The 23,485-nt window shown below is 45.3% G+C and overlaps 1 protein-coding gene across 6 annotated transcripts in view; it reads left to right on the top strand.

Annotated features, from left to right (window-relative positions):
* The window catches only part of tln1 (talin 1), a 48,314-nt gene that overhangs the window by 22,021 nt on the left and 2,808 nt on the right, over positions 1–23,485 (top strand). For all 6 annotated transcript variants that reach the window (XM_044011881.1, XM_044011882.1, XM_044011877.1 and 3 more), the window contains 37 exons: positions 244–411; positions 515–809; positions 1,137–1,303; positions 1,385–1,513; positions 2,231–2,344; positions 2,429–2,542; positions 2,644–2,778; positions 3,918–4,046; positions 4,139–4,241; positions 5,293–5,501; positions 5,604–5,723; positions 5,818–6,015; positions 6,799–6,938; positions 7,031–7,124; positions 7,261–7,350; positions 7,464–7,586; positions 7,677–7,820; positions 7,916–8,077; positions 8,456–8,596; positions 8,695–8,876; positions 9,246–9,378; positions 11,053–11,154; positions 11,263–11,433; positions 12,253–12,501; positions 12,612–12,731; positions 12,830–12,976; positions 13,083–13,249; positions 13,431–13,614; positions 13,734–13,859; positions 14,246–14,362; positions 14,451–14,636; positions 14,793–14,900; positions 16,630–16,735; positions 18,706–18,830; positions 19,000–19,125; positions 19,531–19,593; positions 19,677–19,859. In XM_044011881.1, coding sequence (XP_043867816.1) covers positions 244–411; positions 515–809; positions 1,137–1,303; positions 1,385–1,513; positions 2,231–2,344; positions 2,429–2,542; positions 2,644–2,778; positions 3,918–4,046; positions 4,139–4,241; positions 5,293–5,501; positions 5,604–5,723; positions 5,818–6,015; positions 6,799–6,938; positions 7,031–7,124; positions 7,261–7,350; positions 7,464–7,586; positions 7,677–7,820; positions 7,916–8,077; positions 8,456–8,596; positions 8,695–8,876; positions 9,246–9,378; positions 11,053–11,154; positions 11,263–11,433; positions 12,253–12,501; positions 12,612–12,731; positions 12,830–12,976; positions 13,083–13,249; positions 13,431–13,614; positions 13,734–13,859; positions 14,246–14,362; positions 14,451–14,636; positions 14,793–14,900; positions 16,630–16,735; positions 18,706–18,830; positions 19,000–19,125; positions 19,531–19,593; positions 19,677–19,859 — 5,370 coding nt within the window. The remainder of the gene's footprint in view (positions 1–243; positions 412–514; positions 810–1,136; positions 1,304–1,384; positions 1,514–2,230; positions 2,345–2,428; positions 2,543–2,643; positions 2,779–3,917; positions 4,047–4,138; positions 4,242–5,292; positions 5,502–5,603; positions 5,724–5,817; positions 6,016–6,798; positions 6,939–7,030; positions 7,125–7,260; positions 7,351–7,463; positions 7,587–7,676; positions 7,821–7,915; positions 8,078–8,455; positions 8,597–8,694; positions 8,877–9,245; positions 9,379–11,052; positions 11,155–11,262; positions 11,434–12,252; positions 12,502–12,611; positions 12,732–12,829; positions 12,977–13,082; positions 13,250–13,430; positions 13,615–13,733; positions 13,860–14,245; positions 14,363–14,450; positions 14,637–14,792; positions 14,901–16,629; positions 16,736–18,705; positions 18,831–18,999; positions 19,126–19,530; positions 19,594–19,676; positions 19,860–23,485) is intronic.

The raw sequence follows: 23,485 nt of genomic DNA, 5'->3' as shown, positions 1-23,485 counted from the left end.
AGCTCTGAAACATCATCACCATCATGAAATTAAATTTAACCTCCAGCCTTTTTTCTTTTCTTTCATCCTCTGATGTCTTTCCCTCCTCTCAGATTTTAATTCTGAATTCATAATAATTTGACAAATAATCCACAGATTTCTTATAAATTTTCTTCCAGTTTCCACCACGCGTCGTCATATACGATAATTCGTCCATGTTGCGTTTTGCGTTCACTGACACGTCGTGTGTTTTCTCGTTGTCAGGACATGCTGATGCAGCTCGCCAAAGCCGTGGCTAACGCCGCCGCCGCTCTGGTGCTCAAGGCCAAGAACGTGGCCCAGAAGACGGAGGACTCGGCCCAGCAGAACCGCGTCATCGCCGCCGCCACGCAGTGTGCGCTGTCCACGTCTCAGCTGGTGGCGTGCACCAGGGTGAGTCCGACTGTCTCACACGTCCCCGCTCAATCCCGTGGAGAGCAGGGCGCTGTCGGTTGTTCTTCGCTCCGTCTTCATCCACGATTCCTCCCCCGTACAGGTGGTGGCGCCGACCATCAGCTCCCCCGTGTGCCAGGAGCAGCTGATTGAGGCGGGCAAGCTGGTCGCCAAGTCCGTGGAGGGCTGTGTAGAGGCGTCGCAGGGCGCCACCAACGACGAAGGCCTTCTGAAACAGGTGGGCGTGGCCGCCACTGGCGTCACCCAAGCCCTCAACGAGCTGCTGCAGCACATCAAACAGTATGCCAGTGGAGGGCATCCCATCGGACGCCACGGAGAGGCCACCGACCGCATCCTTGACGTCACAGAGAACATCTTCAGCTCGATGGGAGACGCTGGTAGGTGCTTAACGGCCTCATGGCCTCAGGACAAGGGGATGCAAAGGGTCAGTTTGGTACAGTACGGTACATATTTTTTTGCATTTCCATTAGGAAAAGTACCAAAATAACCAGCCAGAGTAAAACGGTACAGTCAGGGTGGAGCTAGACCACCTAGGCTACCTAGACCGCCTACCAAGTAAAAGTACTGTTCTCATTCGAAACACAAGCCTAAATTAGGGCTTTACCATTCTAAACTGAACTGTACCATGACAGAAACGCTACATTTGTGACAAGCCGAGCGTCAAAGATCGTGTCCAGAGAATAAACCTTGGATGTTTTTTACAGGTGAGATGGTTCGCCAGGCTCGTATCCTCGCTCAGGCCACGTCCGATCTCGTCAACGCCATCAAGATGGACGCCGAGGGCGAGTCAGACCTGGAGAACTCTCGCAAGCTACTCTCTGCTGCCAAACTGCTGGCTGACGCCACAGCCAAGATGGTGGAAGCAGCAAAGGTCTGGACTTCCTCTTAAACCATCCATTCTATTTTTTTTTTTTCACTGAATTTGATGTGTAATGATCTGCTGTCACCACAGGGTGCAGCGGCAAACCCCGACAGTGAGGAGCAGCAGCAGAAACTGCGGGAGGCAGCCGAGGGCCTGCGCATGGCCACCAACGCTGCTGCTCAGAACGCCATCAAGAAACGCCTGGTCAACAAGCTGGAGGTAACAAAGGAGGGCTCTGTCTGGTAGTGCCATCACAAAATAATGTGATGGAAAACTTCCTGACTCGACTTAGTTCATTACTGTAAAGCTGTTTTCAGCACACGGGACATGATGTAGTTTATCACTTCTGGGTTGAAGTCAACTCAGACCATGTTTTCCAAGGAAACTGAAGTTTTTATCACTTTAAAAACCTCTCGCTCTCTCTCACCAAAGTCCATACAAAATATCAGTGTTTTTAGCTTGCTATGACACAGGAGCTGCTGGTCTGTTCCTTTTTTATTTAGTTGGTTTGTTTCACTAAGGTAAAACTAATGTCTTTCAAATCTTTTAAATGCCAAAGTCACAAAATAACACATTTGTATTTAATGACAGAGGCAGCTGTGGATCAGTAATTCCTGTATGCTGTCATTTAAAATCACTGATTTTCTCTATGGTGTGGGAGAGGGAGCAGTTTACAAGTGACACAATCTTCAGTTACCTGCAGTAAAATGTTGTCTAACAGTGAGATAAAGCCGTTTTATGAACTTGTGTCCACCTGCCCGTTGTTGCACTGAATTCTGACTATCTTACGACATCACTCCAAAACTGAAGTATCTATTTAACACCGCATTCCAGACAATTCAGAACTTGATTTATCGAAACTGATGAGTGTAGAGTGATGTTTACTCGGTTGTCTGTGAGGTCAGTGTTTAACGTTGTTTCCCGTTTCCGGGTCAGAACGCAGCCAGGCAGGCCGCGGCCGCAGCCACTCAGACCATCGCCGCCGCCCAGCACGCCGCCTCCACCAACAAGAACCAGGCGGCACAGCAGCAGCTCGTCCAGAGCTGCAAGGTAAACACACACACACACACACACACACTGCTGGTGAGTGTGTTTGTCCTCACACACTCACCTGTGATGTGTGTGTGACGTCAGGTGGTGGCAGAGCAGATCCCACACCTGGTCCAGGGAGTGCGAGGCAGCCAGGCTCAGCCCGACAGCCCCAGTGCCCAGCTCGCTCTCATCGGCGCCAGCCAGAACTTCCTGCAGGTGAGCGTCCGTGTTCAGCGTGCATTTTAATACACTCTAATGACCTTTGACCTCACCTTTACTCCCACTGTTTTCTTCTTCTTCTTCTTCTTTATCTACAGCCTGGTGCAAAGATGGTCACGGCCGCTAAAGCCACTGCTCCCACCATCACTGACCAGGCTTCAGCCATGCAGCTCAGCCAGTGCGCCAAGAACCTGGCCAGTGCACTGACCGAGCTCCGCGCCGCCTCACAGAAGGTACGACGTATACAACATGTACACTATATATTTAATATAGGTCAAATGTATTTTATCAAACATGTAACAACATCACATATATATATATATCCACACACTTCACAGTATAGACACAACGTATGAGCAGCACGTGTGTATTTACAATCAAATTATTCATTATTATAAGAAAAAAAAACATCCACAATATGTGTTCAGTATACGTTAACATGTACACTGCATATATAATTAAACATATACAGTGTTCAGTATATGTAAACATGTACACTGCATATATAATTATACATATACAGTGTTCAGTATACGTAAACATGTACACTGCATATATAATTAAACATATACAGTGTTCAGTATACGTAAACATGTACACTGCATATATAATTAAACATATACAGTGTTCAGTATATGTAAACATGTACACTGCATATATAATTAAACATATACAGTGTTCAGTATACGTAAACATGTACACTGCATATATAATTAAAAATATACAGTGTTCAGTATATGTAAACATGTACACTGCATATATAATTAAACATATACAGTGTTCAGTATACGTAAACATGTACACAGCATATATAATTAAACATATAAAAACACACAGTATGTAGTATATAAATATATACTACATATACTACATACTATATATATAAATACAAATATATACACACATACATACGTACATTGTATACATGCAAACGCACACACACACACGTTGTACAACATTTACACAACATTATATATATGTACAACAAATACATTGTGTGTTTGTATTATTGATGTATATATGTGTGTGTGTGTACATTGTGTGTACCCAACATACATATTTAAACATGTATATAGCACAATATATTCTAAAAGTACATAGCAACATGAACAGTATATATGTATGTATATAAATATATATGTATATATATATATATATATATATACATATGTATGTGTATATATGTAAATATGTGTATATATATACATACATACATAAAACATATACAGAATCATGCATATAGAAATTATTAAGATAAGACTAGAATAAGTAAAATAAATGTATATAAATGCTTCTAACTTGTTGTGTAGGAATAACTCTTCATTCAGACCATTTTTGATGATGGTGTGTGTGTGTGTGTGTGTGTGTGTAGGCTCAGGAAGCGTGTGGACCGTTGGAGATCGACAACGCTCTGTCGATGGTGAGAGACCTGGAGAAGGACATGCACGAGGCCAAAGCTTCAGCAGAGGAGGGCAAATTGAAACCACTGCCAGGAGAGACAGTGAGAGAACCGCACACACACACACACACACACACACACACACACACACACAGTGTGTGTTCCTCACACAAAGCCTTTGCTTGTCTTGTCAGCTGGAGAAATGCTGTCAGGATCTTGGCACCAGCACCAAAGCTGTGGGCTCTTCCATCGCAAAACTGCTGAGTGAGGCTGCGCAGGGCAACGAGAACTACACAGGCGAGTCGTCAACAACAACAACAACAACAACCACACATTTATAATGAAACGTTTCACTGTGAAAAATTCAGAGCAACACAATTTCACACTGTGAAACTCACATCTAATCTGGACTTTGCACTTGTTTCATATTCAGTGTGAACAGACTACCATTCATTTGCACAGACTAAATCAAGCATAATCCTAACCTTAACCATCACCAAATAATAGTCTAACCCTAACCTCAGCCTAACCACAATTCAAATCTTAGTCCTAAACTTAACCAGTTCCTCAGAAATTAGGTTTGGCCTCATTAGGACCAGGTTTTGGCCTCCATGAGGACAACTGGTCCTGACAAGTTTGGTGATTATGACAGAAAAATGTCCTAAAGAGGACACAAATACAAGTGTATGCCTAACTGAAACCCTTAACCTTACCCCAAACCTAATTCTAGCCCTTAAAGCAGGTTCTTAAATTTTGAGGACCACACAAAATGTCCTCACTTCTTATGGTTTATACATGTTCTGGTCCTCACAAAGATAAATGTACAAGAACAAACACCGTCTTGTACAGTGTCCTTAGTGAGGACACTTGTATACATAATGCAATCCCTAGTTCCATAACCTAAACTTAACCATCACAACTAAAAACCAAGTCTGAACTCATAAACAGCCCTTTTAAGGTATGACAGAACAAAATGTCCTCACTTCCTGTGGTTTATTTAAGGTGTTTGGTCCTCAAACCAAATACAAGTACACATACTCACACAGACTGGTTTCCATGACTTCAGAGGACATATATTTTACTTACTCTAACCTTAACCATAACTACTACTGGCCTAACTGCATCCTTACCACCTTAAAATGTAATGATTTATGTTGTGGGGACTTGTGGGGACAAATCCCTATAATGTGATGTGTGTAAACAGATTTAGGTCCCCACAACATGAGTAATACCTGAAACACACACACACAGAAGAAGACGTTTTAATCAAATGAATCATAGGACAATAAATGTGACTGTGACTGTTTTGTCCCTCCTCACTCTGACCTTTGACTCCTGTCATGTCCAGGCATGGCAGCCAGAGACGTGGCTCAGGCTCTGAAGTCTCTGGCCTCGGCAGCCAGAGGAGTCGCTGCCAACACGAACGACTCTCTGGCTCGCAACGCCATGTTGGACTGTGCCGGGGACGTCATGGACAAGTCGGCTAATCTGATCGAGGAGACCAAGAGGGCCATCACCAAACCAGGAGACCCAGAGAGTCAGCAGAGGCTGGCACAGGTAAGGTGGGGGGGGCGGGTTTTAGCACATCCTGGTGAGAGCTGACGATGTTAGAACATGAATGAGATGAAGACTTTGGTGTGTGTGTGTGTGTGTGTGCAGGTGGCAAAGGCCGTGTCTCAGGCCCTGAACCGCTGTGTGAACTGCCTTCCTGGACAGAGGGACGTGGACAACGCCATCCGCACCGTGGGCGAAGCCAGCAAGACGCTGCTGGCTGATTCTGTCAGTACTGACACGTGTCTGTCACTCTCTCTGATTCTCTGAAACCAGCTCTAACTCCTCCTTCTTCTTCTTCTTCTTCTCTTTCTTGCTACAGTTCCCAGCCAGTGGGCGGAGCTTCCAAGAAGTGCAGGCTCAGCTCAATGAGGTGGCGGCGGGTCTGAACCAGTCGGCCAATGAGGTGGTCCAGGCGTCCAGAGGAACCACGCAGGACCTGGCGAATGCCACCAGCAAGTTTGGACAGGACTTCAGCAACTTCCTGGATGCTGGAGTCGACATGGCAGGAACATCTCAGGTGACTATGACAACAGATTCTGCTCTATTCTGTTCTATTCTACCTTAACCTGTTCTGTTTTATGCTATTCTATTCTATTCATAACATGGCGGGATGTCACATTACGTAACTTTATGTAATGAAACTATGTTTTTATAGTTTTATTACGACACCTTTATATTTTATTGCATTACATCACTTTGTGTTGTGTTGTTTTAGTTTTTGTTATATATTATTATACTACACATATGCAAATATTTTTTATGTCATAGAAGAAATATGAAACTAATTGGCCAGATGGTGGTACTGTAATTAAAGTTTGATTTGTCCAATTCTAGTCTGATTTACTTGAAAATTCTATTTGCATATTGCAAGGAAAACAAGTTTTGAATCGGTTATCACCAGAATTTGTTTACATCTATGAGGCTGGGAAATACAAAACACTTTCAGAAATTATCATTATTGATTGAAAAATGTGGCCGCCATGAACCAAAACATCTTTGAAAGGGGCGGAGCCTAACCTATTTTGGCTATAACCTGGTAAACAAACCCTGTGTAACATATTAAATACTGTAAATGTATACTTGGCCACCAAAACCTTACGGTGGAAATCTGAGCGGTTGTGAGATACACGCTCTAGGGGATTGATGGATGTGGGTGTGGCTTATTCATCAATACACATCTCAATTTTATGGCCTTACATTTTGAGGTAGAGACACAGTAACTGGGTCTGATCTGAATCCACTCCCGGTGTCACGGTTTTCTTACTTAACGTGTAACTGCGATGTTTCTCCTCCTCTCCAGTCTAAGGATGACCAGACACAGGTGGTGTCCAACCTGAAGACCATCTCCATGTCCTCCAGTAAGCTGCTGCTGTCAGCCAAAGCCCTGTCCACTGACCCCAGCTCCCCGAACCTGAAGAACCAGCTGGCCGCTGCTGCTCGGTAACAATCACTTCATCTCTCTCTCTCTCTCGTATTCTTATTTTTGTGTGTGTATGAGTGTGTCTGACCTCTCTGAATGTTGGTGTCCACAGTGCGGTGACAGACAGCATCAACCAGCTCATCACCATGTGCACTCAGCAGGCTCCAGGTCAGAAGGAGTGTGACAACGCTCTCAGAGAACTCGAGGTAACTCACGCTGGTCCAGTCTGTAAATGTTACATCTCAACAACATCTTGAAGGGAATCTCCTCAGGTTTCAGTCGTCAGTCATTTATCCAGAATATTGTCAGCTTTGTACACTGGTGTGTTGTGTTTGTGTGCAGTCGGTGAAAGGGATGCTGGAGAACCCGACAGAGGCCGTCAATGACATGTCCTACTTTGACTGCATCGACAGCGTCATGGAGAACTCAAAGGTCTTCTTCTCTTTGTAAACAACTCCACGTACATTCACCGCCACTGTGAACCCTTGTCACGTGACTTGTTGAGTGACTTTTCTCTTACTTACTCTGTGGTTGTCCTCTCTCAGGTCCTCGGTGAGTCCATGGCTGGAATTTCCCACAATGCCAAGAACTCCAACTTGCCAGAGTTTGGTGATTCGGTCAGCGGCGGCTCCAAAGCTCTGTGTGGTCTGACCGAAGCAGCGACACAGGTAAAAATCCTCGTGCTGTTTCTCGGACACCAGTTGTTGTTGTTGTGTTGCTGTTTGTTGTCGTGTGCACTGATTGGCTGATGTTTCCAGGCGGCCTACCTGTTGGGAGTGTCGGACCCCAATAGTACGGCGGGTCAGAAGGGCCTGGTGGACCCTGCTCAGTTTGCTCGGGCAAATCAGTCCATTCAAATGGCGTGTCAGAACCTGGTGGATCCCGCCTGCACGCAGTCTCAGGTATGCGCCGACTTCTCTGCTGCAGCGCCACTGCAATCAGCCGCTCGGTTGTTCTTCGCACGGCTGACTGCAATGTCCGCCGTTTCTTTTCCCAGGTTCTCTCGGCTGCCACCATCGTGGCCAAACACACCTCGGCGCTGTGTAACGCCTGCCGCCTGGCGTCCTCCAAGACCCCCAACCCTGTCGCCAAGAGGCAGTTTGTCCAGTCTGCCAAAGAAGTGGCCAACACCACGGCCAACCTGGTCAAGTCCATCAAGGTTTGTTGTCACGGAGACAAACGGACACACGGGGGTTAACGGTGAACACTTTCAGAAAGGCAAAATGACAAAAGACATATATCTGATCGTAACATCAGAAGTTAGCGGGGAGTACAACTTCCTCCCTAAGTTTGGTACCCGCTCTGCTCCTTCTTTACCTTAGCTTAGCTTAGCATACACAAGCATACTCACCAAATTTCCCTCAACTTACTGTGATTCTTGTTAGCGTAACCGAGCCGAGCATCACCATCAGCGCTGGTTCAAATTCATAGATCTGCACCGAAAGTCACAAACTAACTAAAAGACTAACGTACCTTTGCACGCACCTCCCTCTGTCTGAAGGTGGCAGTAGACTCATTGTGATTGTGTCTTGTGCAGGCTTTGGACGGTGCCTTTAACCAAGAGAACAGAGAGAAGTGTAAGGCGGCCACTGGTCCTCTGATTGAAGCTGTGGACAACCTGACCGCCTTCGCCTCCAACCCCGAGTTCGCAAGCATTCCTGCTCACATCAGCCCCGAAGTACGACCTCACCCACACACTTTAATATCACTTTACTATCACAAAAAAGGCAACCTCTGTGTCTCTGACTCCGACTGACTCCCTCTCCTGATTCTCAGGGTCACGCAGCCATGGAGCCGATCGTGGTGGCAGCAAAAACGATGCTGGTGAGCTCGACCGGTCTGATCCAGACCGCGCGCTCTCTGGCCGTCAACCCCAAGGACCCGCCCAAGTGGTCAGTGCTGGCCGGACACTCGAGGACGGTGTCTGACTCCATCAAGAAGCTCATCACTAACATGAGGTAAAAACACTGAACGCTGTGATGAAGGTAGAGACAGAAGACCCGAGAATACCACTTTAAAGCATGTTTCAATGTGTTTTATCCCACTCTTTACCCATTTACAATAAACATAATATATATTATTCCTGTAGCACACAGACATCCACGCTACTGGCACATATCAGAAAGTTTTTCATTTATTTTCTCTGACACATGTTCCAGCATCAAACTGTGAGACACATAATAATAATAATAACATATCTTGTTGAATATTATATTATTTTTCTCTTATTTATACTTATTTATAAGTTTTTCAATGAATATATGTTCTCGAGTTTGTGAGTAACCGTGTGTGTGTGTGTGTGTGTGTGTGTGTGTGTGTGTGTGCAGAGAAAAGGCTCCGGGTCAGAGAGAATGTGATGATGCCATCGAGGTGCTGAATGGCTGCATCCGTGAGGTGGATCAGGCGTCTTTAGCTGCCATTAGCCAACAGCTAACACCCAGAGAGGACATCTCTATGGAGGTAAACACGTACACACACACACACATTATTTTAATTACCCGTAAAGTCCAGTTTGAAGGATTTAGTGGCATCTAGAGGTGAAGCTGCAACTGACTGACTGACTTTGGTTGAATATACTGTAAATTTACAAAAGTACAACACTTGTATTTTTAGGTGATAGAAATGTATAAAAACAAAATTGCAAACTTTGTTTTCTGTATATGTAAGAATATTATTGTATGAATATTTAATTTCTGTTAATAGAAGTCAAAGTTGATGTCTTCCAGTGCTTTTAACCAAGTTTCAGGTGCAACGATTATAATGGAGCATCATTAAAATTCACTTATTTTCAGTTTTTATTGATCTTTGAACAAGTTAAAATCCAGGAGAAGCTTGAACTCGTGAAAGATTTTGTCTGAAATGTATCTTGTGCAGGGGGCGTGGCTAAATCACTTGATCACACCTCTTAAAGGGGACATATTATACCCTATTTTTCCAAGTTAAAATAGTTCCCTGGTGTCTTAATGACATGCCATAAGGATGAAGCACCATAGCAGTTCAATAACCCTGCTAAACCCGCCCCTTTCAGAACGCTCGGTTTTGTGCATGGTCCCTTTATATGCAAATGAGACACAGGCAAACACACACCCACTTCTTCCAGGGGGTTTCTAATTTGTCCTTTTTACAGCGCTCACTCGCTCAGCTCTTGTTCCCTCCGCTCCATTCCTCTCCCCCTCCCTCCACTAGTTCTCTGACAATATCAACATGGCAGCGTGCGCGGAAAACAGCGAAAGTGCCGTCACAGGAAGAGACGTCCTACATAAGGATCGAGCCGAACACTGCCGAACTGTAAATCAGTTAAAAACACTTAGGGACAGCACCACTGATCGCTGAATAAACTGCTGCTGTATGTGACTGTATCAGACTGAGTCTGTGCTCCGGTCATGGAGGACGTACTGAACAAATATTTTTAATTAGGACGTGTCAGAATGGTCAGTTATGAGCTCTATGTGACCTTTTCTTAACAATGTGTGTGTTTGTACGTCGGTGAAATACGGTCGCTGACTAAATACGGCAACCGCTGGCCACAGTCTGATGTGAAGTGGTGCGAACACACAACCACACGTTTGCTGACTTTATCCGGCACATTAGCTTCATATATAAAATCCTCTGTGAAACACTGTGCTCCACTGTGCAGCCACCAACAGCATACTTGTCCTCTGCGTTGACATAATACCGCTCTTCCTCCCTCGCCTGCACTCTCGCAGGGACAAGGTGGAGCTAAGGTGGAGCTCTCGAGGTAAACTTACTGGTGGGGCGGTAACATTCGTGGTGAAATGCGCATGCTGCCGTCACAAGCGCAGGGAATTCAACATCAAGTGTTGTATCGCCTATACTTACACTAAGGGAGACCACGAAAACATGACTGAGTATTCTTTTTCCACACTTTGGCGACTGGTAGGGCCTCCAGAGTCCCAAATATAAGTATTGAAATGGTTAGAAAGTTGATTTTGCATAATATGTCCCCTTTAAATATCAGCCCCTTCTGCGTGTTTGTAGACTTGTTGGTCATTTCTTATCCTAATATGTGATAAGAGCACCACCTACTGGCCACAGAAAATTATAAATGTTATACTATTAGGTGAGGGTCATCATCAGTGTGTGTGTGTGTGTGTGTGTGTGTGTGTGTTACAGACTCTCCATGAGCAGATGGCCGCTTCAGTCCATGAGATCAGTAACCTGATCGATCCCGTCGCCGTGGCTGCTCGCTCTGAGGCGTCCCACCTGGGACACAAGGTAAAACCTTCTTTCTGACATGTAGTGTAGTACCACTGCTGACCAGCGGGGGGGAGGGGGGGGGAGTTGGAGAGATCACTCACATGCTCCTCATGTTTTAATCAACAGGTGTCTCAGATGGCCACCTACTTCGAGCCCCTCATCATGGCCGCCATCGGCACAGCGTCCAAGATCCTGAGCAGTCAACAGCAGATGGCGGTCTTAGACCAGACCAAGACCCTGACAGAGTCCGCACTGCAGATGCTCTACACTGCCAAGGAGGCCGGAGGAAACCCCAAGGTACTGAATCTGACACCGGCAGCACAGAGTTGTCTGCGGCTCACATGACACTTAACCTTTGATTCAGCATCTGTGGGGGATTTGCAAGTCTAGAAGTCTTCTTCTTTTTCTTCTTCTTTTTTTTCTTCTTTTTTCCCTTTTTTCAAAAATGTTGTCTAGGCTTTATATTTAATCATGCATTCACAGTACAGAGACTTTTAATAGAGAGCACTAACCTACATACACTATGATACATAGATACATAGATAGAGAGATAGATTGATAGACAGACAGACAGATAGATAGATAGTAATGGGAAGCTTCTTCTTCTTCTTTCGGTTTCTCCATTTGGGGCTGCCAAAGCAGATCATCTGCCTCCATCGTGTCCTCTCCTTTGTGTCCTTCTACTGGTGTAACAGTCCTCATGTCTTCCTTCACAACATCTATGAATGTTCTCTGTGGTCTTCCTCTTTTCCTCCTGCTTGGCAGCTCCATCTTCAACATCCTTTGTCAAATATAAAACACTATCCCTCCTCTGCACGTGACCAAACTGTCCCTTGAATATGTTAATTCCTAATCCTGTCCATCCTGGTCATCCTTCTGACCACATCTAAAGCAGAGAAGTTAGACATTGTAATTAAACATGTGGAGTTTGTAAGGGGAATGATAAATATATGAAAAGACTTAAATGAATCATGTACTACATGGGCTCCTCCACAGCACTCTTCAAACCCAAATCCTCCTCCAGCTTATGCCTGGAATCTTGATCAAAGTAATGCAGATTTAACCCTAATAAAGTTATGTGCTCCTGTGGTTCAGTGAATTTGTGTTTTCTTGCAGGCGGCTCACATGCAGGAGGCGCTGGACGAGTCGGTGCAGATGATGAAAGAGGCCGTCGACGACCTGGGGGCGACGCTGGCCGAAGCTGCGAGTGCGGCAGGTGCTGTGGGCGGCATGGTGGACTCCATCAACCACGCCATCAACAAAATGGAAGACTCTCCCACGCTGGAACCTGAAGGCAACTTCGTGGACTACCAGACGACCATGGTTAAGACGGCCAAGGCCATCGCCGTCACTGTGCAGGAGATGGTAAAGCAGTTTGATAAACCACTTCCACTGAGGCTCTATGAAAGGCCCTCAGTAGCTGTAGATGTTTAAATTAAAGGCAACGTTGGTGTATTTTCCTTGTTTCTCGTCAGGTAACGAAGTCCAACACCAACCCAGACGACCTCGGAGGACTGGCCAACGAGCTGACAAATGAGTTTGGAAATCTTGCTAACGAGGCCAAATATGCAGCCATTACTGCAGAGAATGACGACGTAAGTGAAACTAAACGCACCTCAGCTTCTGAGCTTTTCGTTTTCTGGTGAGTGCTCGTCTCACTCTGGTGATTTTCCGCGTCTTTGTCTGTCCACAGATTGGCTCGCACATTAAGAAGCAGGTGGGCGAGCTGGGCTTCAGCTGCACATCTCTGGTGACCAAAGCTGGAGCGCTGCAGTGCAGCCCCAACGACTCGTTCACCAAGAAGGAGCTGATCGAAAGTGCCCGCAAGGTCTCAGAGAAGGTCAGGCCTCAACTTATCACATTTATTCATTCTCGACAAATGTCAAAACAACAAATTCACAGTTTTTTAAGTCTTAACTTTTTTTTTTGTCCTGACTGTCCCGCAGGTCTCCCACGTGTTGGCGGCTCTGCAGGCCGGAAACCGCGGCACGCAGGCCTGCATCACAGCGTCCAGCGCTGTGTCGGGCATCATCGCAGACCTCGACACCACCATCATGTTCGCCACCGCTGGAACTCTGAACAGAGAGAACGAAGAGACCTTCGCTGACCACAGGTACAGTTCACTACAGAGACACAGCATGACGGCAGAAGCTTCCACGTTCCTGTTCCAAAACCCTGTTCGGACTCTAAAAGGACCAGGGGCCGGTTCAGGACCCTGACAGCTGTGTTGTTGTTTTTCTCTGGTTCTGAGTAAAGGAGCTGATGGGTTTGTTTGTTTGTTTGTTTGTTTGCAGAGAATACATCCTGAAGACAGCCAAGGCTCTGGTGGAGGACACCAAGCTGCTTGTGTCTGGTGCTGGATCTAGTCAGGAGAAACTGGCCCAGGCTGCACAGTCCTCAGTGACCACCATCACCAAACTGGCTGATGTGGTCAAACTGGGAGCAGCCAGTCTGGGCTCTGAGGACCCAGAGACCCAGGTACGGATGTGCATGTGTGTATGTGTGGAATATACTGAGAAAAGCCCAGATTTCACCTCACCTAAAGGGAACCTGGAAACAGCTGCGACTGAAAGTGTGAAGTTGTCTTTTTACCATAGGTCGTCCTGATCAACGCAGTGAAGGATGTGGCCAAAGCTCTGGGTAACCTCATCAGCACCACCAAAGCCGCTGCAGGGAAACCTCACGATGACCCCAGCATGCTGCAGCTCAAGAACTCTGCTAAGGTAACTGAAACTTTGAGGTTGTATTTAAGAGGGGATGAACAGAAAATAGAGTTTCCCTTTTGAAAACTGGAGGTCTCATGTTATTGTATCGACGAACAGAAGCTTTTATTTTATTTTGAAAACTTTGTGGTTGTCTTATAGTGTGGGAAACCAGAAACTGGGACTTTTGTTAAGAAAACTGTATGGTTGTGTTTTAGTGTGGGAAACCAGAAACTGAGACTTTTATTATGAAAATGTAGTGTTTTTATTTTGAAAACGTAGTGGTTGTGTTTTATTGTGAATGACCAGAAACTGAGACCTTTATTTAGAATGATGACAATTCAAAGCGTTAAAAACACTTCCTGACAGTGACACTAACAGTGGTCATGTGATCTGACCTCTTGTAGGTGATGGTGACCAATGTCACGTCCCTCCTGAAGACGGTGAAGGCCGTGGAGGATGAAGCCACAAAGGGAACCAGAGCTTTGGAGTCGACGATCGAACACATCAAGCAGGAACTGGCTGTACGTCATCAATGTAGAATGTGGTGTCATCAGTATATACATCAACATTTGCAATAACAGATCCATTTCTTCCGTCTTTACCGGGCAGGTCTTCAGTAGTTCTGACCCGCCGCCGAAGACGACCACGCCCGAGGAGTTCATCCGCATGATCAAAGGAATCACCATGGCAACAGCAAAGGCAGTGGCCGCTGGGAACTCTTGTCGTCAGGAAGACGTCATCGCCACGGCCAACCTCAGCAGGAGGGCGATCGCTGACATGTTACACTCCTGCAAGGTACACACCACTGTGTAACCATGACGACGATGGTTCGCAATGCAATAACAATTCAGTGATTACGCGATGTCAGATTACAACAGTGTTTCCTAAACTCTCTCAATGGTCAGAGGCCAAGAACAATCTTCTGCTGACCCTTTGTGTTTGATTTCTCAGGAAGCGGCCTTCCACCCTGAGGTCAGCAAAGAGGTCCAGATGAGAGCTCTGCGCTACGGCCACGAGTGTGCGAACGGTTACCTGGGACTGTTGGAGCACGTGTTGGTGGTAAGACCTCAGTGTTCATAACAAGAGTTTATGTCACATTAGCTGAACATAGGGAGTGTTTACAGACCACAGATTTAAGTCTACATCGTCGGATGAATATGCTCACCACTCTCTGTAGCCGTTAGAAAGACTTTTCCAACGGGACATTACAATTTGTAAACCGCCCTTTGTCCCACACCAAAGTTCATAGAGAAAATCTGCGTTTTTAGCTCCTGTGGACACAGCAGCTGTCTCTCGACTGCTGCCTCATTGAGTAAGTTTGTGTCACTGAGACAAAAAACTGAAGGAAGGATTTCAAACACTGAAGTCACACTATGACACATTTGGACACACTGGCAGAGGCAGCAGTGGGTCAACAACTACTGTGTGCTGTGATTTAAAATCACAGGTTTTCTCTATGGACTTTTGAATGAGGTGCCAATAACTTTGGTTTCCTGTTAGAAATGGCTGTTTAACAGCCAGTGAACATATTCGTTTTCACATAGGTGGGTATAGAATATATTTATATTTATGTTTAAATACCACGTGACTCATAGCATGACACTGCCTGACTCTCTCATGTCATTCGATGACCTCTCTCTTCTTTCCCCCCGATCTCCTCTTTTTCCATTGCTGTTTCTTTTAAAAAACACTTGCGGCTCACTGATGTCGGTGCAAGCCGGTGAGTAGTCTGCATGACTGACGTGCAGTGACTGTGTAGTGGTTTTAATGCTCCAGCAACTAATGGTTAATGACTGAATTAGTCACAACACAAACAGCAGCAGGCCCCCGAGAAGGCTGTTGCTAGGTGACGGCAGCTAGCACACGGGTAACATTAACATAACGTTGTGGTCGTCACTGGGGTAGAGCGGTGTATTTTTTATTAATGCCACCATTCATAAAACATTTGTTTTGTATCTTAATATTATATTATGAGTAGTCACAGTAACATACTACTGGAGTCGCCCCCTGGTGGCTAATCGCTGCCTCCCAGGCTTCACTTTTTAAACCAGAAGACTACATCCATGTTTATATATAGTCCACTGTCGTTATCTCTTTAGCATCACAGCTAAAACAACCTGAACTGATGGATGGTGTGTTTATTTTCCGCTGATGATTGTGAGTGTTTCTCTGTGGCTGGTGTGTGTTTGTGTCTGGCTCACTGCATGCGTTCCTGTGCAGTGACGTCCTCTCTCTCTCTATGTCTGCACCTGTCAGACTCTGCCCCGCTCTGACTCTCCGAGGACGCCAGCTGACGCTCGGCTGAGCAGCAGCAAATCAAATCCGTCCTCCATTAGTCTCATTCCCTCATCACATTTGTTGAAATGGTTTATGTTTTTGTTTTTTTTTGACAATCACTCTGTCGACTGTCAAAATTACAACCCTTTAGAGGGATAATTCAGGATTTCTGAAGTGTAGTTATATATAGTCACTGTGTACTCAGTGAAAACAGGAGGGGGAAAAAAAACTGTTAAACTACAGGAAAAGTGACCGTTTCTGTCACTTTATGAACCGATCGCTCTCCCACACCAAAGTCCATAGAGAAAATCAGTGTTTTCAGTTGGTGGAGACACAGGAGCTGCTGGTCTACTGGTCACTGAGGTGAATCCGAACAAAGGATTTCAAACACAGGCAGCAGTGGATCTATAACTCCCGTGTGCTATGATGTTAAATCGCTGATTTTCTCTATGGGCTTCGGTGTGAGTATAGTTGATGTTAACTTTTTTGTCTTTACCTTCTTCCCTCTCAGATCATCCACAAACCGTCTCATGATCTCAAGCACCAGTTGGCCACTTACTCCAAGCGAGTGGCAGGTTCTGTCACCGAGCTCATCCAGGCTGCTGAGGCCATGAAAGGTAGTCTGACCTTTAACCTCTTCAGCAGCAGATTGCTAATAGTTTGTTCACACCTTTTGGAATGTACAGTATATAAACACGGGCGCTGAGTCCCTGAGTCTCGAACGTGAAACCAAATATTGAGTGTCTGAAACGTCATACATCCTGACACCCGTTTTGTAAATTATGGACCGATTTAAAGTCAAACAGGCCAGAAAGCCAGGGGTTGATTTAGGGCGGGGCTATGTTGTCAATCCTCACACTCTCATTAAGCTCCACCCCCTGCCTCCTCCTCAGCTCCACACTCTCATCAAACTATGGTATACTGGTTTAAAAAGAGTGTAAAAACACAGAATATGAAGCTGGTCAGAGGCTGCCCCAGAGTCACCCTCACCCCCTCACCCTTTCACCCCCCTCCTGTGGTCTGAGCGACTGCATCTCAAATGAGTGCTCAGAGTGTTCACACCTGAACCTAAAGCTGGACATTTAATGTTTATACCACGTGTGAACGGGGCCTCAGACGTCTACGGTTTCTCTCACACACACATCCACCTCGAGGCCTGAAATACAAATCATACTGAACTCACTGCGATTCCATGAATGCTGACTGGAACAGTAAAACTTAGTGAAAGTCGACCTCAGAGCTCACTGATTAATTGCCCCCACACACATACCCCACACCCCCACTCTGCTCCAGTTTCTGAGACATAAGCTGCAACTGAATCCCAGCGCCCGGGTGTGTGCGGACGACCACCGAGAGAGATTGATGCGCCAGCGTCGCATTCACAGATGTCGCATGTGCATCTCCTCAGTCACTTCAGCTCGTCGCCCGAGTCTGCGAAGAGCTGAAGTCGTAAATTCATAAAAGTAAAGGTCCCTTTTCGTTTGGCAGAGGCGAGGGGAAGCGTCTCGTTGGGATCTCGTCCTAATGACAGAAGACGATGAAACATTTATGGCATGTATGTGCAACACGTTAGACGGTGGACAGTTCATCGGTTTTCCCTCGTGAAACCTGCAGTGGACACGTTTCAATTCTGATCATGGAGGACTGCCCATTTTATATGAAAGGGATGGTTGGGAAGTGTGGGTTTATGAGGTGCTGAGCGCCGACTGCACCGTGAGTGCTAAACACACACACGCACACATGTAGAACCAGGCTGGCTCTTAGTGAAAACATGACTGTCGTTGGTGGAAAAACTGATGAAATCTACGTCTAGGTTAAAGCTCCAGTGTGTAACTTCTGTGGGGTCTTATTCCAACCCCCTTCATGTCAGTATGTCTGTGCCTCACTCACCAATCAGAGAACTTTACCTTAACCTAAAGTTTGCTGCTGTCTCACTAGCTGTCACGCCTCCATCAGTGACGAAAAACACGTCACTCTGTGTCTCCACAGACAACAAAAACTAAACTGTGTAGAGCTTTTTTGACAATGTTAGGGTTAGTTTATATATTAAAGTTGCATACTACAGCTTTAATTCTACTATATCTATATATACATATGATATATAATGTTGACTAGTTTACCTCGCTGTTAGCTTTTTCCAACAGAAAACCATGATTTGTGTCACTTTGTGAAGTACTCATACTCCCACACCAAAGTCCTTAGAGAAAAACGACGATTTTTCGTCACAGCACGCAGGAGTTGTTGATCCACTGCTGCCTCCATTAGTTAACTCACTGTTATTTTGTGAGTTTGGTGTTTGAAAGCCTTCAATCAGATTTACCTCAGTGACACAAACTTGGCAAATGAGGCAACAGTGGACCAGCAGCTCCTGTGTACCCCACAAGCTAAAAACACTGATTTTCTCTATGGCCTTTGGTTTGGGAGAATGAGCAATTTACAAACTTCAGTTTCTTCTCTGAAAAATCATGTAACTGGACCTTTAAACTACTTTTAACCATATGAGGAGCTAACATACAGCTAACTAATAGAAAATCCTGGGTGTTTAGCCCCCAAACTGAGTGTCTTCTGCTGTTGTTGTGTGTTGCAGGCACAGAATGGGTCGACCCCGAGGACCCCACTGTCATCGCAGAGAACGAGCTGCTGGGTGCAGCGGCGGCCATTGAAGCGGCTGCCAAGAAACTGGAGCAGCTGAGGCCCAGAACCAAACCCAAGGTCAGAGGCCTTTTCGCTATGAGGTCACACTCAGCATGTGTCCTGTTAATACTTCACTACTCCTACATCTCAGTTTTTCTGCTCTTAAAACATGATCCTCAGATCCTCACGGCATATTACTGCAGCGCGTTTGTTGATGGCCGGTTTCCTTGTTTTCTCTCATAAACAGGAAGCAGACGAGAGCTTGAACTTCGAGGAGCAGATTCTGGAGGCGGCCAAGTCCATCGCGGCTGCCACCAGCGCTCTGGTCAAAGCAGCTTCAGCAGCTCAGAGGGAGCTGGTTGCTCAAGGGAAGGTACGTCTGAAAAAATGTGACACCATGAAGGAACACTTACCTGTTTGAGACGGTTCCTCACATGCTGAGGCCTCCGACAAAGACTTGAGACCCCTTTTTTCACCATTTCTGTTCGTCTGTCCAGTCACTGATGTCTAAAAATGCTCTAAACATGTTATATCTAATTAAAAACCATGTTTCAAACACATGGGATTTGAACTGTTTGGGACAAGTCTAGACAGTTTCTTAAACTTTTTAAGACAGTTCTGGAGAGTCAAGTCTTCCTGACATCTGAACAGTTCTGGACCAGATCTGATCCTAACTTTACCACTTTTTTTAACATATGTGAGATCCATGAAGGCCTCAGTTCTGTCATCGTGTCACCAAAAATGAAACCAGTAAAACTCGTGTTTCTGTTTCTTCCAGGTTGGCGCCATCCAGGCCAACGCGGTGGACGACGGACAGTGGTCTCAGGGTTTGATCTCAGCCGTAAGTCTCCTCACTCCATAAGAACATTTTCTGTGCTGACAGTGACGCAGATGTCTTTACCATCTGCACCTTTGACTCCTCAGGCTCGAATGGTCGCCGCGGCAACCAACAACCTGTGCGAGGCGGCTAACTCTGCGGTGCAGGGACACGCCAGCGAGGAGAAGCTCATCTCGTCAGCCAAGCAGGTGGCGGCGTCCACCGCTCAGCTGCTGGTCGCCTGTAAGGTCAAAGCCGACCAGGACTCGCAGACCATGAAGAGGCTCCAGGTCAGTACTGCCCCCTGTCTGTCAGCAGTTGAACTGCATCTATTGTCGGTTTGAGGTCAAACTGACCTCTGGCTAGTTTTTCCAATTGGAAAATTATTTTGAGTGGGTTTTTTTGATAATTAGATTAAGTTTCTCTGATTTTTCAACCTCTAAAATGTGAATACTATCTGATTTCTTTGTGCCAAATAACAAAGAAATCATTAAAAGGGGACAACATTTTTTAAATTGTCTGACATTTATGCTTAGCCTTAAAAGTGTTCTGCTAATAAACCTTCCTAAATATTCCAGCAAGGGTGTCGACCAATCCACTCACATACCGCACATGGACCTATTGACCACATGGAGGCCATTGTACCTGTTGGCAGTTGTGTTAGATTAGAGATCCCTTGTGTTATTTTAAGAAATATGTATGTAAAAATTAAGTTTGGTCCATGACGAAACAATGTCGGGACAAATTAGACTCTGCCGAGAAGCCACTGCCCGGAGAATGGCTGCATCATCAGAGACTGAGCAGGGCAGAGTGCACTGTCTCACTCTTTTGTCCAGTGCATCAGAATCACTGTCCCCTCCCTAAAAGGACTCTGCATTAGTTACCACGGTAACAGAGTCTGTTTGGCCTCCAGCCACCCCCCCCACCCCCATTCTTCCAAAGTTAGCTCTATAATCCAGTTCAGATCAGAGCGACAGCTGCTGCTGTGTTGCTCTACCTGCTGAGGAACAATAACGTCAGACACTCTGTCGCCGCGTTATCGTCTAAACATAGTCCGGCCGGTGAGTGTTTAGAGTTACAGGTGAGCTGTGACATCAGGATTAGTGCGCTCTATATTTAGCGCAGACGAAATTGGGCGTTACACCCGACTAGTTTTGCATTTCCGTAAAGACCAGATTTAGAATTTATAATGTGATCCAGCTTTCCTCGGAAATTAGTCAAATAATGTTGGACAATGTTAGCATTGAAGCTACATTTGCTAACTAGCAAGCTAATCAAGTCCACTTGATAAACAACTGTGAGAATGACACAAAAAAATGTTATAAAAAATTACTACAGATTGTAAACTTGGGGCATGAGCAGTTAAAAGAAGTTGAAAACTTGGAATTGCAACTTCAGGGGGCGCTCTAACAGAAGTTTCCTTCTCGCAACTGGGAATTTCAACCTCTGTGGACAACTATAACAAGCTATAAATCACGTCGAATGCTACATATCACGATGTAGGATGTTTTCCTTATCATTATTATTATTATTATTATTATTATTATTAGAAAATTATCGATCATGGAAATCATGTCACAATGTTTCTGACCACAAAGATTTGGATTCATAATAATTTTGCGATAATTGTAAAAAAATAATCTTAAACGTGTGAAATTTATAAAATAAGGTTTAAAACTCATCAACATTTTGACTAAAAAAGCTTGACTTGAGCCTGATTTTATAATAAAAAGGAAATTGTGTAATTTATTGAGTGTCCATCAGGGGGCGACTCCACTAGATTTAAGTAAATCTACAAGCCTAATTCTCACTTAATCCATAACATTAGTGGACATTTTTAGGATTTATGGGTGGGACGGGGCTACACTGATGTGCCACTCCTTCCTCTCTCTGTAAGCTCCACCCACTTCCTCCCCCCTGCTCCACCTTTTCCTCCAAACATAGCCTCTACTGGTTTTTAAAAACCATAATGACACTGGTGACATCACGGTGGGTTGTCCACCCGTTGTCCAGTACTACATGATTTTTTTTCTGGTTAAACTCGATACAAAAAGACTTGGACTCACTGACGGAGTCCATGTTTTCAGGTTGTCTTGACCTTCATGTGTAACCGATGCGGTCAACACCAAGACAGAGCAGAAACTTCACGCATCTCCTGACACTCCGCACTCCCAAAAATACCATCTTAAAGTCAGTGTGCCGGTTCGCTGTGAGCACATCAGGCTGCCCAGGCCGTCTCATGTTCTCTGATCCAATCAGCAGCGGCTTATCTGCTGCTCTTCTGGGCCTGCAGCTGCTGCCGCAGTAATTCCCATACATTCATGTCCACAGACGCTCTGGAAACACTCCACTGGTCCGTCCACGCCACTGAATCTGGAAACATTAACCCGCGATCTATGATTACAACCGCAGCACTTGTTCTCATCACTCTGCTGTGGGGGCTTTTTAAGGCTGTAATTACTGAGCGCTGAGTAACGTACAGTCTGAGGAAGTGACTGGTCCTGAAGGCAGCAGATGGTTCTGGGACAGAGCAGCTTCTGAATCACATCAGCACATTAATGTATGTGGACACTTTGTTAAACTCCCACATCAAACTCCATAGAGAAAATTGGCGATTTTACGTCACAGCACACAGGAGTCGACTTCTGCCGCCATCGCCGAGTTCATATACGTTGTTTTGTGATTTGGCCAAAAGAGGCAGCAGTAGACCAGCAGCTCCTGTGTCTCTGTGAGCTTAAATCACTAGTTTTCTGTATGGACTTTAGTGTGCGTTGAACAGACATCAGTTTTCTGCAGGAAAAGTCTGTCTAACAGTGGCTAAAATCTGTTGGTTTCCCCATGGTCAGCCATGATTTCACAAGAGGGAACCTCAGTGTCTCGGGCGGACAGTACGTGCGTGTGTCAGTACCTCATATAAAGACACTTCAAAGGAAAAGTGCTTAAAGACACATTTATCTGAACAAATCACGTCATTTCTGTCACTCGACACATTTTAAAAGTGTCGCTCGAGTATAAATCAGACTGGAGTCTGAAATAGCTGCCCGGAGGCATTCCCAAGATGGCTGCCGAGCGGATGGACGGGGCAGGCCTTGTGTTCAGTGTGTGTGTGTCGGGGGTTCAGTGAATGTTACGTAGATGGAGTGTCCGTGGATGTGTTTGTTCTAGAGTGAGAATATATGAGCGTTTGCATGATTTATTACCTCCTCCTCCCCCTGGTGGACAAACACTGTTGTCCAGCCTCTGTGTGTGTGGGGGTTGTGATGTCATATGTGTCAGTGTTTAGACAAACAGTCACATTCCAGCCGAACATAAACTCACAGAGGAGGAGGATTCACCGTCGTCTGAGTTCAGCCCTCAGAGCCGCAAAAGGACAAAACTCCTGTTTGCTTGCAGCCGCGTCATCCAATGGAACACGTGTTTTTTTTGTTGCTCTGAGCGAGCTGCTCCTCTTTGCCTTTTACAGATATCCCTGAGAGTCTGAGCAAAGGGAAAAAACTGTTGTGTTATGGTTGTGTTCTCTGGTGGATGTGATCATTCCCTTTCCTGGAGTGGCTGAGCACAAAAAAGGAGAGCGTTGTTCCCACAGTTGGGCTTCACTTCACTGGCAGATATTTAACAATAACATTCACAAAAAAACATAACTTTATCTTAGTGACTAAATGTTTGTCCGACTGTTGTGTAATTTTTGGCACCAACATTGAAAATCAGGTAATAAAAATGCTAACAGCCAGAAAATGCGGGTTTTGGCATTTATGTTATTATTATTATTATTATAGTTATAGAAAATAAACATTTCCTGCTTTGACAATGTTGTTTTGGTCGTTGTAAACATCTAAACCTGTGGTTCCCAATTTTTTATTCCAAGTTACCAACGTTAAGATACAGTGATGTAAATAGTCTGAGCAAAGTCAGTTAT

The sequence above is a fragment of the Solea senegalensis genome, linkage group LG21 (assembly GCF_019176455.1).
Source record: "Solea senegalensis isolate Sse05_10M linkage group LG21, IFAPA_SoseM_1, whole genome shotgun sequence".
Lineage (NCBI taxonomy): Eukaryota > Metazoa > Chordata > Actinopteri > Pleuronectiformes > Soleidae > Solea > Solea senegalensis.
The sequence above is the reverse complement of the archived record's forward strand: the minus strand, read 5'-3'. Positions and strand labels throughout refer to the sequence as shown.